This window comes from Podarcis vaucheri (genome assembly GCF_965113315.1).
Source record: "Podarcis vaucheri genome assembly, chromosome: 13".
Lineage (NCBI taxonomy): Eukaryota > Metazoa > Chordata > Lepidosauria > Squamata > Lacertidae > Podarcis > Podarcis vaucheri.
Window position 1 is genome coordinate 55475467 of NC_138751.1, and position 21340 is coordinate 55496806.

At 41.3% G+C, this 21340-nt stretch overlaps 2 protein-coding genes across 19 annotated transcripts in view; one reads left to right on the forward strand and one right to left on the reverse strand.

Annotated features, from left to right (window-relative positions):
- Nucleotides 1–2843: 2843 nt before the first annotated feature.
- On the forward strand, nt 2844–18789 carry ZNF830 (zinc finger protein 830). Its single transcript, XM_082195062.1, has 10 exons — nt 2844–3007; nt 4690–4789; nt 5259–5376; nt 7473–7506; nt 8008–8243; nt 9946–10036; nt 10516–10579; nt 14486–14566; nt 15805–15881; nt 17596–18789. Exons 1-10 carry the CDS (start codon nt 2859–2861, stop codon nt 17774–17776), a joined length of 1131 nt encoding a protein of 376 aa, XP_082051188.1. The 5' UTR covers nt 2844–2858; the 3' UTR covers nt 17777–18789.
- The window catches only part of LOC309516258 (poly(rC)-binding protein 3-like), a 185549-nt gene continuing 178967 nt past the window's right edge, over nt 14759–21340 (reverse strand). For 17 of the 18 annotated variants that reach the window (XM_082194993.1, XM_082194989.1, XM_082195002.1 and 14 more), the window contains one exon: nt 20033–21340. This exon is cut by the window's right edge and continues 2579 nt beyond it. Coding sequence is in view for 1 of the 18 variants with exons in the window: in XM_082194998.1 (XP_082051124.1) it covers nt 15294–15354 (61 nt within the window). In the remaining 17 variants the exon portion in view is untranslated. Of the gene's footprint in view, nt 15355–20032 lie in introns of those variants that run through there. The other variant, XM_082194998.1, reaches the window with a different exon arrangement.

The window sequence follows — 21340 nt, forward strand, 5'->3', positions numbered from 1 at the left end:
CAAGGCACCTTAATTACCAGATCGCCTTTTGCCCTGTTGCCCCTGCATTCCAAAACAAATGGCTCATGGTATTAAATTCTATCTAACCAGAGATCTTGGGTTCACCTTCTCACACACCATCAATGAAATAAGAATCTAACATAAGAATCTAACATTTCTTACTTTCTAAATCCTTTGCATAATTGCATTAAGCCAACAAATTTCATACATAACATAGATAGCTTTTTAGAAGAAAAGGCCTTTGCAAAGTAAAAAGGAACTCAGTAAAAACAGCTTCAAAAGCAGCTTCTTCAATTTACACCCCCGTTTCCCAGCCAGCTGCTCTTCCTATTAGCTCTTGCCCTTTAACCTTAGGAAAATATGGCTAGAGTCTGATGGGAGGCACATGGTATTATTTTCTGTTAAAACAATAAATCTTACTATTTACCAACTCTTAATTAGTGTCTTTGCAGCTTGATTGTATTCTGTAATATGTAGGGTCAGTATAACCTTTGCTCCCAGCCTGTAATTTCCTTTTACAACTTTGAGAAACTTGTCTCCTGGTACTGCTATAAATCAGGGGAGCCCTGTTCAGGAGGATAAACAACTGCCAAAGTACTTAGCCAGCTGCTTTTCTGCCTGGCATGAAACATACAAACATTTGCAAATATATCTTTAAGCTCATTTTAAAATACAGGCCTTGATCAGATGCCTCACTAGCAGTTCAAAAGCACCTCAAAGTGCAAGTAGATAAATAGGTACCGCTCCGGCGGGAAGGTAAACGGCGTTTCCGTGCGCTGCTCTGGTTCGCCAGAAAGCAGGTTAGTCATGCTGGCCACATGACCCAGAAGCTGTACACCAGCTCCCTCGGCCAATAAAGCGAGATGAGCACCGCAATCCCAGAATCGGTCACGACTGGACCTAACGGTCAGGGGTCCCTTTACCCTTTACCTTTTGTTTTAAGTGATCTTATGAATGTATCCAAAGAAGAGAAAAGTTTGGAAGCCTGCAAAGTTTCTTTGAGCACTCAAGATTTTCTTTCTTGGGAGAAAATTTCTTTTGAAAATCTGTGAAGATTACACGTTCTAAAACTATAGCCAGCTTCATGTTTGCTTTGGTAGCAACATATACTAGTGATGCCTTTTCAAAACAAAACAAAAAACAACTGTTTCGGTCTATTGTATGTATTGCACTTTAACTGACATATTTCTCTTTAAATATGTAGTGTTGTTCATCACCGGGGGGGGGGGGGGCGATCATTGGGCCAACCTTTCCCCTGGTATATGTATATATATATAAAACTATACAATATCATACCATACTATATGCAGGAGGCAGGCTTCAGCTATTCCTTGTACTGAAAGTACTTTGAAAAAAATCTGGTCTATACTGCAATCAGATGAGGTCTTTCTTTCTTTCTTTCTTTCTTTTTATTTTGAATTAGTATTAGGTTGTGACAATAAGTAGGGGAAAAACATTATACGTCAAACATTCTCACCCCCCCCAAAAAAGTGCAAAGGGTAGAATAAAAACAAGGAAAGGACATATGAAGAGGGGAGAGACACAACATAATGAAGAAACTTTATACCACCATGAATTATTTAAAAGGAAAAATGTTAATCATTTACTTTGTTGTTCCAAAAATGTAGAAACAAGGGCGCACCTCTTAATAAATCTGGTTTTCTTGATCATTAACTCTTGCATTTTTCTCGCATGCAAGTTTAACCATTAAGTTACCGGTAGTTTGTGAAGCTCTCCTTAAGCAATCAGTTATGGTGAGGGGAATATTTATTTTTCTTAGTGGCAATGCAGTTGTTTTTGCTGCCATTAACTGCACAGTCATCAGCTGTAAATCACCATTAATGATTTCAGAATGAGTTGTTTCAGAGTTTCTTGAGAGATCAATAATTCCAGACCACAATCCCAAACCCAGCTTCAGGGGCCTATTCTTGCATTGCCAGGGCTGCCAGGAGACATTATTCATTTCATTTCTATACTGCTTTCAAATATATAAAAGGATGTTCAAATATATAAAAGGATGTCACATAGAGGAGGGAGAAAGGTTGTTTTCTGCTGCTCCGGAGAAGCGGACACGGAGCAATGGATCCAAACTACAAGAAAGAAGATTCCACCTAAACATTAGGAAGAACTTCCTGACAGTAAGAGCTGTTTGACAGTGGAATTTGCTGCCAAGGAGTGTGGTGGAGTCTCCTGCTTTGGAGGTCTTTAAGCAGAGGCTTGACAACCATATGTCAGGAGTGCTCTGATGGTGTTTCCTGCTTGGCAGGGGGTAGGACTCGATGGCCCTTGTGGTCTCTTCCAACTCTATGATTCTATGATTCTATGCTTTATTTTTTAAAAAAAACCTCAAAAGAGATTTACAACCTACATTAAAACATCACATAAAGCAATCTAGAATGAAAGACAAAACAAAATTTACCATTCAAAGCAACATAACAGGAAACTAAAATATGAAATATTTTATTTTTTAAAAAATTACTGTACAGAGGACACCCACAGAATGCACATTCAACGCAGCTAAGTTAACCAAAAAATGATTCAAAAAGAAACACCGCTAAAGGAAGTCAAATACAAAATGTGCGTTTAAAACAGTATCATTAACAAGAGAACATTCTCCCACGCCCAAGACATTATTTCCGGGGAGCGTCTCAAAAGGGGCGTCCGAAGGAACAAGGAAGTCCCGCCTCCAGTCACTCAACCGGCTGCTCCGCTTCTTCCGGCCTCCTTGGCGGTTGCTAAGGAGCGGGCGGGGAGAGAGGCGAGAACGTCACTGAGACGCTCTCTGTGACGCAAGGTCTTCGCGACGAGCGAGGCTGGGTGACGCGCTTTCCGGCGCGCCCGCTTCCTCCGCGGCGGCTATGGCGGCATCGGGTCCGGCGGCCGGGAGGCCTCGGGGGCGGCCGGCGGCGGCCTCGGTGGGGCAGGAGGAGCTGCGGCGGCTGATGCGGGCGAAGCAGCGCGAGGCGGCGGCCGGGAAGAAGAAGAGGGTCGACTCGCCCTTCGCCAGATACCCTTCCTGCGCGCGGGGGGGCGGGGGGGGGGTCTCCTGCTCTGGGCTCCCCTAGCAGCGCTGTGAGGTTCGCAGCTGGGATGGAGACGGGGGAGGAAGGGGTTAGGAAAGAGCTCTGCAGCCGCCACCCGCTGGTGTTGTCTTTGCTCCCCTCCCCGTTCCCAGAGTGGGACCCAACACGGCTTGCAAATAAAACTAAGAACAGCTAGAAACACAGGAGGGAGACAGCAATAATTAAAAAACAGTTAAACCTTGAGAGAATTAAGGTAAGTATGAATACAAAATACCTACTGAAACCATGCAGATAATCACAGCAAGAAGCAGCAGCGTGGGCCAACCCTTTCATTTAGCAGCAGTCAGTTCCCAAGAAGACCCCCCCCCCCCATAAAATCTCAGAACCAGGAGAGGTTCATTATGAAGTCTTTCAGAGAGCTTCAGCCTAAGACATATTTGTTGTTCCATCAGTGATTATGATGTTACCCAGGTTGCCATAACCATTTCTATGTCACCTTCCCTCTCCCTAACTCGTGGAAACAAGCTGGGCTCAAGACCTGCAACTATACAGTAGTACATTGACTGGCGGGGAGGGGGAAATATGGGTTTGGTCCTGTCCCTTGTGAGGGGGCATTGCCAACTTCTTACCCTCCATTTTCTCCATCCTCACTGCAGTTCCCAATCTTGTCTGAAAGACTGGCTGCATAGTAGTTTATTTCATTTCTGTCTCACCTTTTTGTCATGGAGTTACATGATCCCCCCCCCCATTTAATCCCCACAACAACCCTATGGGGTAGTCTAGGCTGAGAGCAAGTGACAGCCCAAGGTCACCCAGTGAGCTTCATTGCCAAATGCAGATTCAAACCTTAGTCTCCCAGTTCCTAGTCTGACACTCTAACCACTACACCACATTGGATTTCGTTTTTGGTATAAATGACCAAAATAAATTCATATTTCTTTAATGTGCCACCGAAACTCTTGTTCTTTGCGGAAGCAGACTAGCACAGCTACCCCTTTGGAAAATAAGCTCTTGCTGTGTATCAGTGTAACTTCTATCTCAGTGTAACTCAGTGTAACTCAACCAACAACTTTGTGGTGTGGTGTGGGAATGCAGAGTGCCAGCAAAGCAAAAAGTGGCTTTAAAAAAACTAAGTGTACAGTGGTGCCTCGCAAGACGAAAAGAATCCGTTCTGTGATTCTCTTCGTCTAGCGGTTTCTTCGTCTTGCGAAGCAAGCCCATTGGCGGATTAGCGCTATTAGCGGCTTTTAGCGGCTTATCTGCTGATCAGATCAGCTGATTAGCGGCTTAGCGGCTTAGAAAAAGGGGGGAAGGGGAAAAAACCCGCAGGAACTCGCAAGACATTGTCGTCTTGCGAAGCAAGCCCATAGGAAATTCGTTTTGCGAAGCACCTCCAAAATGGAAAACTCTTTCGTCTAGCGAGTTTTCCGTCTTGCGAGGCATTCGTCTTGCGGGGCACCACTGTACAGGAATCATTGTTATGAAGCCAAGTCTCTTTAATAGCTTCACACATACAAATTTACATTTTACTTCTCACTTTTAAAAGCTATAATATGTCTTAATAATAGGTATTTTAGCCAAGTTTATGTTGCATGTTCAAAGCCCACAACTGCAGTTTTGAGAGGTGGGTTATTTTTATATTCATTTCCTTGATTCCAAATTCTACATATAACAGTTTGGGAAACTTAAGCTGCTCTCTCTGCAACATGCCTGTGAAGAGTGAACTGTTGTGGCAAACACATGTGCTTGGGAAGCAACACAAAGAGGTAAGAGACAGTTCTTTTTTTAAAAAAGTAATGTGCTTACAACATTTGTGTTATGTGCAAAGCTAAGACTAATAGTTCTTTTCTTAATTACCAATCTAGAAATTGAAATGCACTGACAATGTTAATATGATTCTGCAGTACAATAATACATGAGATCTGATTATCTTACAAACTAGATATAATAGTGCCCCCCATTTTTCCCCATTTAAAACATTGACTTTTAAAAGGATGTTTATAACAAAAATGCAAAATTGCTTCATATGCTAAATAGTCTAATTACATAAAACTAACAATGTCTCTTGTCCCTTGTTACAGGCTTTCTTGAATCTTGCTTGCTAATATTGCTAGTATTCTGTGGAAAATGTGCTACTTTGTGAAAAGAACTTAAATTCTTCTATGTTGTAATAATTTATTCCTTGGGAATAAAGTACAGGTGCTCATCTGTTGATTTTAATCCCCACCCCTGCAGAAAGTTGAGCAGTTGAGAAATCTTAAACAATCAGGACCAGGTCCTATTCCTGACACCTCATCTTCTCTAAAGAGGAAAACAACCAACACAGAATCTCCAGAACTGAAGAAAGCCAAAGGTATGGAAATGTTAGGCTGTGCTTACTGACCTGGTCATTTTTCTACAGTTCTTCCCCGTTCCCCAGCTGTCTTGAAATCATTTGTGGATTAAATATTTTCCTTGGATGGTGAGTTTTATATAAAATTATATGAAGCTGTTAGGAGCAGTCTCTTGGAGATTTGGGGCACAGTTTGAGTCAGGAGATCTGTGCCCAAGCTGAACCAGGAGCTGGACACCCTGGTGGTCTGCATGAGGACTAATAAACTGAGGCTGACACGGCAGACAAGTGGTTCCTGCAGCTGAAAATTGGTGATTTTGCCTCTTCTAGATGCCCTCTCTTTGAAGGGACAGGTACACAGTTAACAGGAGGTTTTGGAACCACATTTGACCATGGATGCACATGTGGTCTCTATGGAGAAGAGTGTTAGTACAATTTGGCCACTGTGACACATGCCTTGGTAACCTCACGTTCTAGAATGTTGTAATGCAGTCTTTGTGGTTCTTCTTCCCTTCCAGCTGGTTCATAGGCTGCTGCTAGTGCAGAATGTCATGGACCAGGTGGTGAGTGGTGCTCTTTACTGAGCACATGCCATGCCCATACTAATGGGTCTGCACTAACTACCTGTCACCAAATCAATTTTAAGGAGTTGCTATTTACATATAAAGTCTGAAGCAATTCCACACCAGCTTACCTGGAAGCCTGGTTAAGGACATTAAATGTTCTTTTTCACTGGGAGCATTAGTGTTACAGAATGCACTCCCTGCTGAAATGCTAGAGGCCCCGTCTGCAATGCTATATTGCTGGCTTTTGAAAATGATTCTGTTACAGAGGCATTTTCCCAACCCAAGTCTCCTGTTTTAAGAGAAGTAATAGGATTTTTTAATTTAATATTTTAATTATGGATATTTATGTATTAATGTTTCTCTACTTTTTTCTAATTGCCTAGAAGCCTACTTTGACATTAAATATAGATGAATTAATAATCAATACAAGTAGTATTTGAGTACCCATAACATGAATGCCAGGCAGAGTTGCTAATAATTATAAATTAGTTTTTGATGGGTACTTGCTAGGACAGAGAACAGATTGTGGTAAAATGCTGAAAGTAACTATTCATGGTTTCTAGTCAACTAGATGTGCCCTTGTATATTGCACACTGTAGCTGCTGCTATGGTGCAGTGTTTAAAATGCTGGGTGTGTGTGTTTTGAATAAATGCACCCAAAGGGGGTGAATTTAAACTTGGTTAAAGGTCCTAGCCTTAGAGTGGAAGATTAAAGCTATGTTTAGGTAAACTACAGTTTTATGTGATTGGGAAGGCTACACAAAATTTCTTTTAACTGATTTTATATCTACTTTTTTGTATTTTTCCTGTTGCCACATTAATTGCTTTTGTTTCTGATGTTTTTGATTGGTTTTATATTTGTTTTATGGTTCTCTTTTGTAGGCCATCTTGAAAACCTAGATTAATAAAATTGTGTTTAATTTTTAAAAACACACTTTTACATAAGGAAATTTCAGCTGCTTGCAATGCCTGTGTTTCTTGGAGTAACTGTCCTATGAATTGTTCTTTTAACACACAGTCACCTGACTGTAACCACTTTAACACTGGTCAAACCTCAGCTCAATTACCTGAAAAAAACCTGTTATGCTGATCTATTATTATTTATTAAATTTGTATACCACCATTCATCCACAGATCTAAAAGGGATGACAGTGCAATGTGGATGGAAGAAGGTGCTGTTTTTCAATAGTTTTAAAGTCCTGGCTTGGAAGTGTCACTCTATCCATTTAAGACATATTTTAAGGCTGGATAATGTGGGTTGCTATGTCAGCAAAAAAGTAGCCTCAGAGGGATTCAGTGACATCACAGTCATTGCGTCACAATCATTGGCGTCATAAGTTTTTATCGGCTCCTCCACTCAGAGGTAGAGAGTGTGCTGAGAGAGACTTGCCCAGGTTGTCCCCATTGAACTTCATGACTTGAGTGGGGATTTGAACTTGGCTTACCTTAGTCACACGACTGATCCAGAGTTCTTCCTGGGTCACTGCAGCTTGGGTGTGAAGTTCTTTTTCTGTTTTAAATGTGACAGAACTCTGATAAAATGTTTTGCAGATTCAAGTGACCATCCACAAACAGTCTCTTCTGGGTAAGTTGTGATGGTTGTTATTAGTTCTGTTTTTACATTTTCTTTTCCCATAGTTATTGATATGAACAGGATGTTACATTTGTTATTCATTACCTGAAGTCCTAACTGGTGCTGAGAAATTTGCTTTCAAACAGGGTGGTTTAAATATTCCCATATGACAATTGTTCAATTGCAGTGGCTGACAACATTATTTCCATTATACTACAGTTACTTCAGAGAAAATTATCTTATTTCATGGGGAGTCCCAGATGGGGACACCAGATGGAGGTGACCACCATGTGGAAAGCTGTTTGGGAAACACAAATTTGGCATGGGGAATGTCTATTTAAGGGAGGAAAGTTGTTGTTTTTTAAAAAAATCACCTTAGGTGTACTTGAAATAATTGTCTTGATTCTGGCTTGTATTATGATGGAATGTTTTTAAGTTGTTGTGGAAAGCCAGCCAGATGGGCAGGGCATAAATAATAAAATTATTGTTATTGTTATTATTTCATTTTTTAAGGCTGCCAGCAGATTTTTTTGGAAAAAATGAACAAGCAGAAGCCGAAAAGGCCTCTTGCAAAGCTTCAAGTGGTGGCTTATTACTTGGAGACTCTGAAGAGGAGGAGGAGGAAGAGGCAGAAGAGATGGCCAAAGAAATCCAGGACAACAGCAGCAAACCTCCTTTGTCGTCCACAGTGCAGCATACAGCAACACCAGCCCACCCTCTAAAAGTAGACACCACTGCTTTACCATCAGGTAACTCTGGGACTTTCTCTGCTGACTTTACAGTAAAAAATATAGAGTTCCAAGGCCACTCTAGCTGACATGGCACAAATCAGAAGTTTTGCTTTACTTTACCTGTGAAGTTGTGTCATGTCCTCTTTTTTATGGCTTCTGAAGTATTGCTGTGCCACATTAGGTAGGCTTATCCGTATATACTGCAGTGCGCTCCACGTGTGTCATACGTGCATATTAGATGGCTTCTCATGCCAAACGAAAACCAGCAATCTGCTATTGATGGTTGTAGATGTCCAGAATTTTGCTTCCAAGTGTGGCCAGCCAGATGCTTCTGAGGAACTCCAAAATGGCATGGAGGTATTTTCCCCTGCTGTTCATTACTAGCATCTAGTACGCTGAGCCTCTGAGGTTCTCTTATCGTACAACGGCATAGCTGACCAATTCTCATCTTTTTCAGTAAAGCACCAAATATATATAATTCAAGGACTAGTACGGGGGTAGGCAACCTAAAACCCGGGGGCGGATGCGGCCCAATCGCCTTCTCAATCCGGCCAGCGGACGGTCCAAGAATCTGCATGTTTTTACATGAGTAGAATATGTGCTTTTATTTAAAATGCACCTCTGGGTTATTTGTGGGGCATAGGAACAGTGGACCGGCCCACAGTTGAAAAAGGTTGCTGATCCCTGTACTAATATCTGGTGATTTTTAAATACATGAGTCCCCAAATGGTATTATGAACAAGCAAACAGTTTATTTTATAACTTAGTGTATGTTACAGCTTTTGTCTACAAGAGGTGTAAATTTGGTGCTTTTCTTAAAAAAGTGCACAGTTGCGACAAATAGAGCGTCAGTGCTACACTATTCAGGATTCAGGATTAGGATAGACCTATCCTAATAAATTTTGTCTAGTCATTTTAAAGTAGTGGTCATCACCAACATGCAGCCCAGTCCTATGCTTGTGTGCTCGGATATGTTTACTGAGTCCAGTGGGACTACTGCTAAGTTAAGTGTGCACAGTATTTCAATCTAAGCAGTGGTGAATCTTGTAAGTTAATCAGTCTGTGAAGTACCGTATTTTTCGCCCTATAGGACGCACTTTTTCCCCTCCAAAAATGAAGGGGAAATGTGTGTGTGTCCTATGGGGCGAATACAGGCTTTCACTGAAGCCTGGAGGGCGAGAGGGGTTGGTGCGCACTGACCCCTCTCGCTCTCCAGGCTTCAGGAGAGCCCCAGCGCCAGCCCCACAAGGTTGGGGGACAGAGGGAGGCGGAACGCCGCCATCCCGCTGTCTCCCGAAGTGGTTTGGAAGCTGACGGCGGGGAGAAGAGCGCTTCTCCCCGCTGCCTGCCCCACCACTCTGGGGACAGCAGGGAGCCGCAGCGCGTCTCCCTGCTGTCCCCGGACCTGATCTCCAGGCGGGCGCTTCTCCCTGCTGCCTGCCCCACAAGCGCCTGGGGGGGGGGAAATAAATTTTTTTTCTTTATTTCCCCCCAAAAAAACTTGATGCGTCCTATGGGCCGGTGCATCCTATGGGGCGAAAAATATGGTACTTCCTTTTGTTGATACTTATATCAACTTTATTGGTTCATCTCAAGGTTTGAGTGATGTCAGTTTTTCCGTCTCTGCTCATCGTTTGTGCAATTAATACACCCATTTTTAGTGACTTTGGCTTTCAAATTGTGCATATTACACAGACAGTGATTCTTTTCTCTATTGCAGACTATTCAGACAATAAAACTTTAGCTGCACCTTTAGTCTCCCATTCTGGCTCTATTCAGAAAGCAGAAATACAAGAAAAAGTTGTGGAAAGGTAAGCTAGCCAGTGTAAAGGTTTTCCTTCCTATTTTAATTTGTAATTAAATGTGTTTGGGTTCTCGATAATTAATAATCCTCAGTATGCCGAGTATATTGGTACTTTTTTAAAAAGAAGTCACAGTCTGATGAGATAAACCAGTATTTTAACAGTGTTCGTAACTTAAACAATTAGGACACCATACGTAATGGAGCTTTGAGAAAGCAGTGTATTAGGAGAATGGCTTCTTGCATTTGTTTCCTTTATCTTTATTGGATCTTGGAGGTTTGGAAAAATTAAACTTACAATGCCAGTTGATATGGTTAGTTCAAAAGGGGTTCCTTCATTTCTCCTCAACCTCAGGCCAGGGGGTGGGAGCGCTAGTTGGCATTGTGTTGGTCGCTCTGTTCTCGGTGCAGATATCTGATCTGCTGTTTTGAAGGAGTTAAAACTAGTGCAGAATTGGCTCAAGACAAGCCATCACCTTAACATTTCAGGAAAGAAAACACTGCGGAGGCCTTGCCAGAGGGATTTTTTGATGATCCTGAAGTGGATGCAAAGGCAAGTGTGATTTGTTCCGATTTCAGCACATGTCAATTCTTTGAGGAATTAATTCAGCTAGTCAGCTAGCGATTACAGAAGCTGAATAAAAGATTTACATAATGATTGAAATGCTTTGTGGTATCCTTCTGTAAACGATTTGATTAACTTGCAGCAGTTTTGGTGTTGCAATTAGCATTGGCTTTCTCTAAGTTTGTGTTGAATATTGTCTGACATGAATCAAAAGTAGAGATGGGAAGGCCTGGGGAAAAATCGGGAAAATTGGGGGAAAAAACCCGTGGTTTTATTTCCAATTTTCCGGGGGGTTTTCCAGGCCTTCCCATCTCTGATCAAGAGTAATTACTAGCCAGGATGCTGTATTCCTCATATGCAGTCAGATTTCCCTCTGCTGTTCTTGTAGGTGGTTGACAAATAGTGCAGTGAGACTGTTAATTAGCACACCTGTACATAGCTAGTTGAAATGTGATGTTTATTCTGTGATGCCCTAGATTTTGCAGAATTAATGGATGTGGGGCTGACAAAAGATGTAGCAAAGTTGGGAATAAATGTCCATGTAAAATGAAGGTAGACAGTGTATTGGGGCAATGTACAGATCAGCCTTTGCTTCTAAACTCTTAGAATAAATGCATAAAACTCTTAGAATAAATGCATAAAAAAATTCAAAATGCACATCTATAATCCTGCCTTTCTTCCTTTAATTACCATCTTGCCTCCTCCTGCCCCCCTCTCTTTCCAGCAGCCCACACAGATGTGCAGATACAGCTGGAGAGCTTTCTAAGCACCCACTTTGCTTAGTTGCTAAGAGTCCCAGCCACACTTCCTCATCTTCAACAGAAACAGCTAGAATTTTTTTGGTTTGGGAGTAGCCAAAGCAGAGATTATTTCTCTCCAGAAACTTTTCCTTGGGAGACGTTCCTTTAGTATAGCTGAAGGAGCGCCTCCACCACCTTCATTCAGCCTGGACACTGTGAAGTCCTCCAAGGATCTTCTGGCGGTTCCCGCACTGCGAGAAGTGAAGTTACAGGGGGCCAGCAGAGGGCCTTCTCGGTAGTGGCACCCTCCCTCTGGGACGCCCTCCCGTCAGATGTTAAGGAGGTAAACAACTACACAACTTTTAGAGGACATCTGAAGGCAGCCCTGTTTAGGGAAGTTTTTAATGTTTGACGTTTTATTATGTTTTTATATTTTGCTGGAAGCCTCCTAGAGTGGCTGGAGAAACCCAGCCAGATGTATAAGTAATAAAATTATTATCATTATTAAGTTTGGTGAGTGTTGGTGGCCTGTTCTCCAGGAACCTTCCTTATCTTTACAGGTTAGGAGATGGCGAAGAGTGTCCTTGAGTAATACTTTATGTTCCTTAGTAATCACATTCAGCCATAGTAGCTGCATTTCAGAAACCTCCTCTAGATTGTACATTGAAGTGACCTTTAAAAAAATTATCTCCAGAGTCATAGGGACTGAAAACCAGGATACCTGTAACAACAACAACTTAATATTTATACCCTGCCCATCTGGCTGGGCTTCCCCAGCCACTCTGGACGGCTCTCAACAGAATATTAAAAACACAATGAAACACCAAACATTAAAAACGTCCCTAAACAGGGCTGCCTTCAGATGTCTTCTAAAAGTCAGATAGTTGTTTATTTCCTTGACATGTGTAAATGCTCCGACTACCTAACTGTTTCAAGCAGGCCCATGTGTGTTTAGTATTTTTATATCCAGAAGTCATCTTAAAACAAGAAAGGAAAAGCAAGTTTCTATCCCTTTCTGTCTTAATAATTTAAATTGGGGGGGGGGGGGGAGTTCTGCTGGTCCCTGTTGGACTGAATGGAAGCTGCCCAAATCAGAGAAGGGGCTTCTGGTTCTTTTTTCCTTTTGTTTGTTTGTTTGTTTCCTGTGCCTGTCTGAATGTTCCTGATATTTAACCTCTGGAAGACGTTAGAAGTTTAGCTTAGAAAGAGTTCTGATGCCTGGTTACCAATATTGTTGTGGTTTGCATATGCTAATTGTTGCTGCCTGTCTTTGAATTTGCCTCTGAGGTTGAAGAAGCACATGCTTTTGAAATAGACCTTGATATAATTTCTTACTGATCAAGCATTAACTGAATTCTTTTAAACTTTTATTGTCCAATATGTAACAAATTAAAAAAGGCAGACCATAGTACACAAGGGGGTGGTGGTACTACATCTCAAACATTCACAAAGAGCAAAAGCAATGTATGGTTAATGAAGTGTATATTCTTATGGCAAGTTACTTTGAAATGATTTACGTATTGTTATATTGTAGCATAATTAATCATTCAGAATCAAAGCACACAACTTGCTTTTACATGGATGAAATGTGTCTCACTTCTGGAGGGGGAAACAAATGCACAAAACAGAGCTATAAGCATGGTCTTACAAATAATTCCAATGAAAGTTGATTTCCCCCAATTACTTTATTTAGCCTGAAGTATATTTAGCTGACATTGGTATGGCAAGCTATCTGGCTTGTTGCAGCTTTCAGAAGGATGAGTCTTGCTATAAGTGCCAACCCAGAGATCCACTCTTTACCTGTTAAACCAATAGGAAACAGGAGGCAGCTATAGCTTCTCACACTCCCCCCCCCAACCATATTTTTGTCTGCCCCTTTGCCTTCCTCCTCCTACTGTGCAGCAACTCTCTCTTAACCATCCTTGTGTTGAAGGAGGGGGGCAGATATAAGGTATGAGGGGGAAATGAACAGAAGAAGCGGGGCCTGAGATTTGGGTCTGTGGCGTGCCCAATAAGGGTAAAGAGGCTGTCTGGCCAGTTGCTGTGTCCTTGCTCCTGAGTTATGCATGTGATCATGTATAGATCAACACCTGTTAGTTGTAGTAGTGGCTAAATGTGAATCAAGAAGCCTACAGCCATGATCTTGGTGGGTGGTTTAGATGGGGCTGGGCAATACCTGGTTTTCAACTTCATGATATATCATTAGCTAAACATTGCAATATGCTGATATATCACAATGTCTGAAATAAGGATGGAGCTATGTGGAGGCATAGGCTGGCTGCATGGTTTCCCCCCACATTGTGATTTTTGCATAGCACGCGCACTTCATGATTTGCAATATATTGCCAGGTCAGAAATTATGAAACCAGTATCATAGTATGGACTTCAAACCAGTTTGGACAGTATATCAATATATTGCTTAGTCTTAGTCTTAGATAAGCTGCTCCCTCTCTCTCTCTCTCAGCCCCCTAATATTACCTGGGTAATATTAACCTTGCTTTCAGGAAGATGTACATGAGATGCTTTGGGACACAATATAGTGTAGTAGTGATATGATAACTCATAATGTACTGCTGCTGAATTTTGAAGGACCATATGTCCCATAGCAGTGTAATTTTTTTGTCTTTTGTTAACGTTTTTTTTGGTAAGATCCAAAACATGTGTAACAAGGACAGACATTTTATGGTACCCAAGCTAGGAGCCAAGCAGTTAGGGAAGTATTGCTGAATCCATTGATGCTAGAATATTCTGTGGTGCCAGAATGCTAATGACTCTTATTCTAAATATCAAGGAGTTAGGGGGCTAAGTAGATAGCATATAATAGATAACAAATGTGTGTTCATTCTTAGTAGCTCACATATTGCTTTCATCTGCTCCCTTTGATGTCCTTTAGTGTTTTTAAGTTGACAATGCATTGCAGTGCAAACTGGTAGCACACGATCTGAAATGAGGATTCTCTCTCTCTCTCTCTCTCTCTCTCTCTCTCTCTCTCTCTGAATATAGCTTCAAGTTGTCTGGATAAATTGTTTGCTTCGAAAAAACCAGCAACTTAGCAACCAAGTTCTCTTTGCTTCAGCATGAAGTAGAAGTAGAACCAATAATGAGAAATAGGAATGCAGCCTTCCACAAATTGCTCATCTTTCTCATTTCATAGGTGAGGAAGGTTGATGCTCCAAAGGATCAGATGGACAAAGAATGGGATGAATTCCAGAAGGCTATGCGACAAGTCAACACTGTAAGTTGATGCCTCCTGTTTTGAATTGCTTGCTCATGCAGAACTAGAACTTGGCAGAGTGACATTCCACTGCATTTGCTGACTGTTTTAATATTGGTTAAAATCATTTTATAAGCTAGCTGTGGTCCGAGTATCCCCGCTTCAAACAGTGAAGTGAAGAAACTTTAGTAACAGATAACACTGCACCAAAAATTGTGATGAAGTTTGCTTTTTAAAAATTTGATCAGCATATCCTATCTAGCAGGAATGCAGGGTGTATATTCTGTCAGGCCAGATGGCCTGATCCTGTCACCATTCACTTTCATTTCTTCAGGTCTGGTGCACTTGATGTTTTAAGTCTGTATACTTTATACATATACTCTATATATGCAATAATTATCTGGCTCTGGATTGGATTGAACATTCCTCCCATGTGGCTTCATTTTTACTGCAAGATTTGCCTCACCACATCCGCTGTTGACTAGATCTGTGGTTCTCACATTCTGCTTTTAAAAACCAATCCCTTTGAAGGTGACCACTCAGCAACTTCACTTGTGCCTGTGAACTTTGCTTTCAAACTCTGGTGTTGCAGAAAGTTTTCCATGAATGAATTGTTGGGAGAAGACTGTTGTAGAGCAGTCATCCTATTCTGAAATGCACTCGGTGCTATAAACACAGTAGATGTTCATACAAGATCAGCAGGGGACACATTTTGTGAACATGAGTGGTGCACAAGGGCTGCTCTTGGTTACATGTTGGCCACTGGCTGCACAGCATCTCCAAGACACTCAACTTTGAGAAAGTATATGCTGAAAGAAATAACAGGTTAAAATATATTTTGGAAATCAGAGATTGTTAACAGAATTCTTAAACGCGAGTTTCATCATCAGTGCTCATATACTAAGGCACCAAGATCTTCTTTGCTTGGGTTTGTCACTTTCAAAACGTATTGTGGTGGGTCAGAGCAAGCTGGCTTTCTCTTAACTTGTAGTTAAGATAATAGGAGCAAGCCGTATTCTCCCTTTTACCTGCTGCCATAAGCAGGTTAAGACCACATTCCTTCTTAATCCAGGGTTTTAATTTGCTTAAATTCAGGTTAAGTGGAGAGCATAGCCAGTTTTGGAGAATCTGTTGCCAGGAGGAAGCCTAATCCTGTAGCTTGCTCCTAGTTTTCTCACTGCAGTAAAGAGAAGGCAAAGCTTACTTTTACATCAATACAGTTTTGTTACGGAAAATAATACCCACCTTTTCTGAGTTAGATTTCAGAAGCTATAGTAGCTGAAGAAGATGAGGAAGGGCGACTTGACCGTCAGATTGGAGAAATAGATGAGCAGATGTAAGTAAATTAAAACCTGATTTCAAAAAGCTTAATGTAAACGCACTGCTTGAAATTAAATACAACAAAATTCTGCAACTTTTATATAACACACACAACTCTGTGCTTACTGTTGTGTTTTTGCTAGTCAAGGGGTAAGGAGAAGAGATTCTTTGGGAACTGAATTCTGCAGCTACTATCACATCCCACAGCTGTGGGCTTCCTTGTACCTGCTACATCTCCCCATCCTCTCACACACATGGCTAGATAGAATCAAGTGATGAAATTTGGAGGAAGGCCCTAAAGTTCATAGACATGCAAAGTGTCAAAAGTTCTCCTAGACTTTTTAAACTGTTCCATTTCTGTACAAGAGCACTTTAGATGCACAATTAAGAATTGCATGGCTTAGGAGATTTGCCAGTTCCACAGCTTTGGAATGGTTAGCCCCGTGCATGAGATCACAACAGGATTCTTAAAGCCAACTTCCATACTTACTTTTGGGTCCAGCTCTTCTCATATCTGACTCTAACCGAAAGTAGATGAGGTTCTAGAGCAAGAGTGGCTAACCTGTGGCACTCTACATTTTATTCGTCCCTAACTCCCAGCAGCCCCAGCCACCATGGTCAATGTTCAGAGAAGAGAGGAGTTCTGCAACAGCTCAAGGATCACAGGTTGACCACCACCCAGACTCCTGTTGTCTCCTTTCCATGCCTTGCCCCTTGTATCCTAAAACACATCCTTAAGCACAATGATACAGTAAGCTCACCCTAATATTATAAAATATCTGGAGGGACCAAGGAACTCTTTTGTATTGGCGTGGCTTCACTTTGGGTGTAGGCTTTGCTGCACAATGTAAGACTACCCCTCCCCGCTCCTTCCTTAGCTGGTGACTCCCAAGTGGAAGCAGGAACATGGAAACTGGTGGAGGGGACTGTTTGAGGTCTCTGGAGACTTGTTGATTAATGAATCACTTCCTTTTTTCTTTTGTAGCCAAATAACTTTACATGAGTGTCTTAAGTTTAGAGTATCCTTAACTTTTTTATTGTCAGCTCTGGAAATTGTTCATTTGTAGGTTAAAAAAAATAAAAGAGTAAAAACAGAGATGCAAAATATAGTGGAATAAAATTATTTTCCAAAAATCAATAGTTTTCAAATTGTTCCAGAAAACCTTGGAAGTCTATATAAAATTCTTTAGTGAACCAATCAGGCGCTTTTCCTTCCATTTGCCGTCCAAGAAAGGAAGATTGTCTGGTTGCATTCTAAGCATTTATGCAGTCTGCTTGGTGACAGAGGCGTTCCACAGGCCAGCCCAGTATTCTGCATGACATGAGCGGCTTGCACAGTGCTCAGGGCTTTGGTGCAAGACACCCAGGAGTTCACTGGAAGAAAGGTCAATGTGGCAAGTGTTCCCTGAAGGAAAGCCATCTGAAAACCACCTCCTAAATAGCAGACAGTGGCCCCAGTGCACGTACACCTTGCTAGGCTTACCCTTTGCACCCCAAAAGGACAAGTAAAAATAAGTTGGAAAAGTCTGAACTCATTCAGTGATAGCAGCTCAGGTTCTTGGACAAAGTACCATAGGCTTGAATTGACTGAGTTAATGTTAATGTTGTGTCTGAGAAACTGCTGTGTTCTTTCCAAAGATATGAAGACTGTGAACTTAAAAGGCACACGATTGCAGCTTTTCACTTAAGCAGCAGAAGAGGGCAAATTATTATTTTTAATTTTACCCTAGTGAATGTTTCCGCCGTGTTGAACAACTGCGTGACCGCCAGGAAGTACTGAAGGATAAACTGAAGGAAGCCATGAGACTAAGAGCTGCACAGGTTGAGGACGGTGACACTGGCAGTGATGACGAAGGAGAACTGCATGACCTCCTCTCTCAGGACTGGAGGGCAAAAGGAACATCGTTGTAGCTGCTAGGAGCCAGTCTCCCGGTGGGTGGGTGGTATTTTGGTCTTCTAACACAGGATAAAATATTTATTTAAAGAATCCTGCAGGTATTGAAATGTGTAAAAATATGTTTATAGGGTTAAGAATAGAAAAAGCTATTGTAAAGAGTTGTATATTGTAAAAACTTTTTTTTAAAAAAAGATGTAATTGTAGCTTTCCTATTAAGATCTACAGAAAATGTTTTATTTGCTCTATGAATCCAGTGTAGCTTCTGTTGTGTCACCTGTGCTGTTTTAATACCAATTAAAAGTGTTAGGGTCTAGGGAACACATAGGGGAGTGTGAGCCCAAGCAGTTGGAGCATGCTGCAGGGCAAAGCAGGGCTTTGACTTGGGGAACCACAGCCAGGGCTACGCAGGGCTTGGTGCCGGATCCATGGACTCGCACCTCCACGCCTTCTCCCAATATGTCTTTGAAATACTCCTTGGATTCAAAGGTGGTTTTCCATTTGGCAGGGGGCGGGAGCTCCTGTTTGAGAAAATAAGTCTAAAGCCTGTACACAGTACATCTTTTATTGTAAGATTCCTAACTATTTAGTTACTTGTAGATGCTAGTTAACCTGTATGATCCTAGAAAAACTTCCTTGCTGCCTTGGACTTACTGTCTTTTTCTAGTATAGTTTAGAAAATACTTAAAGACAGCCCTGAATGATGGCTACTGGGTTAAACAGAACAAGAGAAATTTTGCCCTGTGTGCTTTGCACAATATGTGTTGGTTAATTTATAGAGCGAGTACGTACAGCCATGAGTAGACATTTCACTTTAATTACCCATCACCCATCCCCAGTTCACACACCAGTAACTGGCATTTTTAGGCTGTTTGGGCTCTATGCCACTGAAACCTTTTCTCAGGAGCAATGTAATGCAATCCGATCTGAAATAGCAAAGACATGTTGTTTTTTTCTAATTAATGATGCTGCCACAAATCAAGTAAAATGTTGTTTGGAATAGACATTCCAATAAAATACTTTCTCTGAAGGAGTTGTGTTTTTTTACTGTGGTATAAGCGCTGCTGTCAGTTTCAGCACTTGGCCCTAACCTATAAGAATTATGTTTGGATATTGCCTAGTAATATTTCCTGAAGTCAAACATTAGTAGTATGGATGTCAACAGTAAGGAAAGGCCTATTAATCCATCAGTTATGTCCTGGATACCTGTATTTTTAAAGGGATTGTTCATCATCCAAAGAGCTACCTGGGTTTAGCTAAGGGATTTGTTTCAGCCCAGTGGCATTCTTTGTGTCTTTTCTTTTAATAACACTTCTGCTACCACTGTCATATTAAATTGTTTCTTGACACCCCTCAGCTCCACAAGTAGTTTTAATGTGGCACAGCAGCCTGATTTTTGTGAAATGTACCTGAATCATAGAATCATAGAGTTGGAAGAGACCACAAGGGCCATCGAGTCCAACCCCCTGCCAAGCAGGAAACACCATCAGAGCACTCCTGACATATGGTTGTCAAGCCTCTGCTTGAAGACCTCCAAAGTAGGAGACTCCACCACACTCCTTGGCAGCAAATTCCACTGTCAAACAGCTCTTACTGTCAGGAAGTTCTTCCTAATGTTTAGGTGGAATCTTCTTTCTTGTAGTTTGGATCCATTGCTCCGTGTCCGCTTCTCTGGAGCAGCAGAAAACAACCTTTCTCCCTCCTCTATATGACATCCTTTTATATATTTGAACATGGCTATCATATCACCCCTTAACCTCCTCTTCTCCAGGCTAAACATGCCCAGCTCCCTTAGCCGTTCCTCATAAGGCATCGTTTCCAGGCCTTTGACCATTTTGGTTGCCCTCCTCTGGACACGTTCCAGTTTGTCAGTGTCCTTCTTGAATTGTGGTGCCCAGAACTGGACACAGTACTCCAGGTGAGGTCTGACCAGAGCAGAATACAGTGGCACTATTACTTCCCTTGATCTAGATGCTATACTCCTATTGAGTATTGTGCTCCTATTGTGCTCATGGACATGCCACGCTGGACATGGATTCTCTCCAGAACCTCCCACAGACCCGGCAAGCTTTTGCAAACATAATAATATCCTATTCAAAATACTATTGGTATGTAGAAAACCATTTCCACATGGATGATACCTGTGGTTTTTTCCACTAAGCCACTCACTCAACATGTTGGCTGAAAGTTCCCATTAAGCAGATTATTGTGCAATACTCTTTAAGATGCCATATTAGGTTGCAATGCTTTCCCCCAATAAGCACCAGGCCTAATTGCAATTATGTCAAACTTTTAATTGTTAATGCAAAACAAGCCATAGGTCTGAACTCATTGGTGACAAGTCACAAAAATAGTATTTGATCAACATCTTCGTTACAAAGTTAAAAATCACAACAGCTATTTGTATGCACAAAGCTAAGATGTGGTTTTTAAAGTCAGGAAAACCTTTATTTATAAAAAACAGCTTATTTAGTTTATCAAGTCTATACTTAATATATAGTGGTTTAAAACATCAACAGCCCATGCTTTGTACAGACTGGCCAGAGCATGAACATCTACAGAAATTTTTAAAAATAATAATCATCTGTTACTGTTCCTTGCTGAGCCTCAAGATTATTAAACCAGAATAGCAATGAAAGCAACACAGGAGTTGGGAAGCACAGTTGCTTAGAGTAAAAGTGTTTATTTTGAGATCTTGGAAGAGTAATAAAGTTAGAAAGGACCACTTCCTCTGTTGATTAGTCCATAGAAAGCATTGTCTCATGAGGCTTTAGAAAAGTCCTGTCAGGGAGCTCAAGCCCTAGTGCATGCTGGGACACATTACAGAGCCCCGAGGCCAGAGACTTCTGAAGAGAGCCTGAAATGCAGGAACAAAAATCAGGGGAAGGGGGGCAAAAAAAAAGAAAAACAGGAAGAAAAACTTCTCACCATTTTAAAAAACACTTGAGTACAACCGGCATAGAACAGCATTTCAATCCAAGCAAATTCTCACATTGATTTACTTCAATTTATAAACACAGTTATAATAGTTCTTAACAGTTTTTACAGCAGGTTTCTAGAGCTGTTGAATACCCGAAGCCGCTTGACAGTATTTCCATTTCTCCCCCTTCAGTATATACAGACATGGAGACTGTTTGGTTAAGTGCAAATTGTTTGCAATAATGGCAGTTCTACAATTGGTTACAGTGACAAAACGGTAGTGCAAAGGTACTAAGGTTGAGAGAGAAAAAAGTCTACAGAGTACAGAAATGACACACGATACTAAAAATAGTGCTTAGCCCTATACAATTAAAACAACACACTTTTAAATAGTAGGTTTTAAAAAGTATTGCATTTGCATTCTGTTCAATTCCTCATTAAAGCTTTTGTGTCCAAGGAGTGCAATAGTGGGTGAATATGGCAGGCAAATGGATTAAGTTCAAAAGATTGTGAGGCAAACAGAGATGCATTATGGCGCCACTGTTTAAAGCAACATAAATTTAATAAGAAAAAAATAGTGAATGGACAAACAGAAAATGCAATTTTTGTGAAAAAAGAAAAGAAGAACCAAACAAAACAAAAAATCCCACTGTCAAATAACT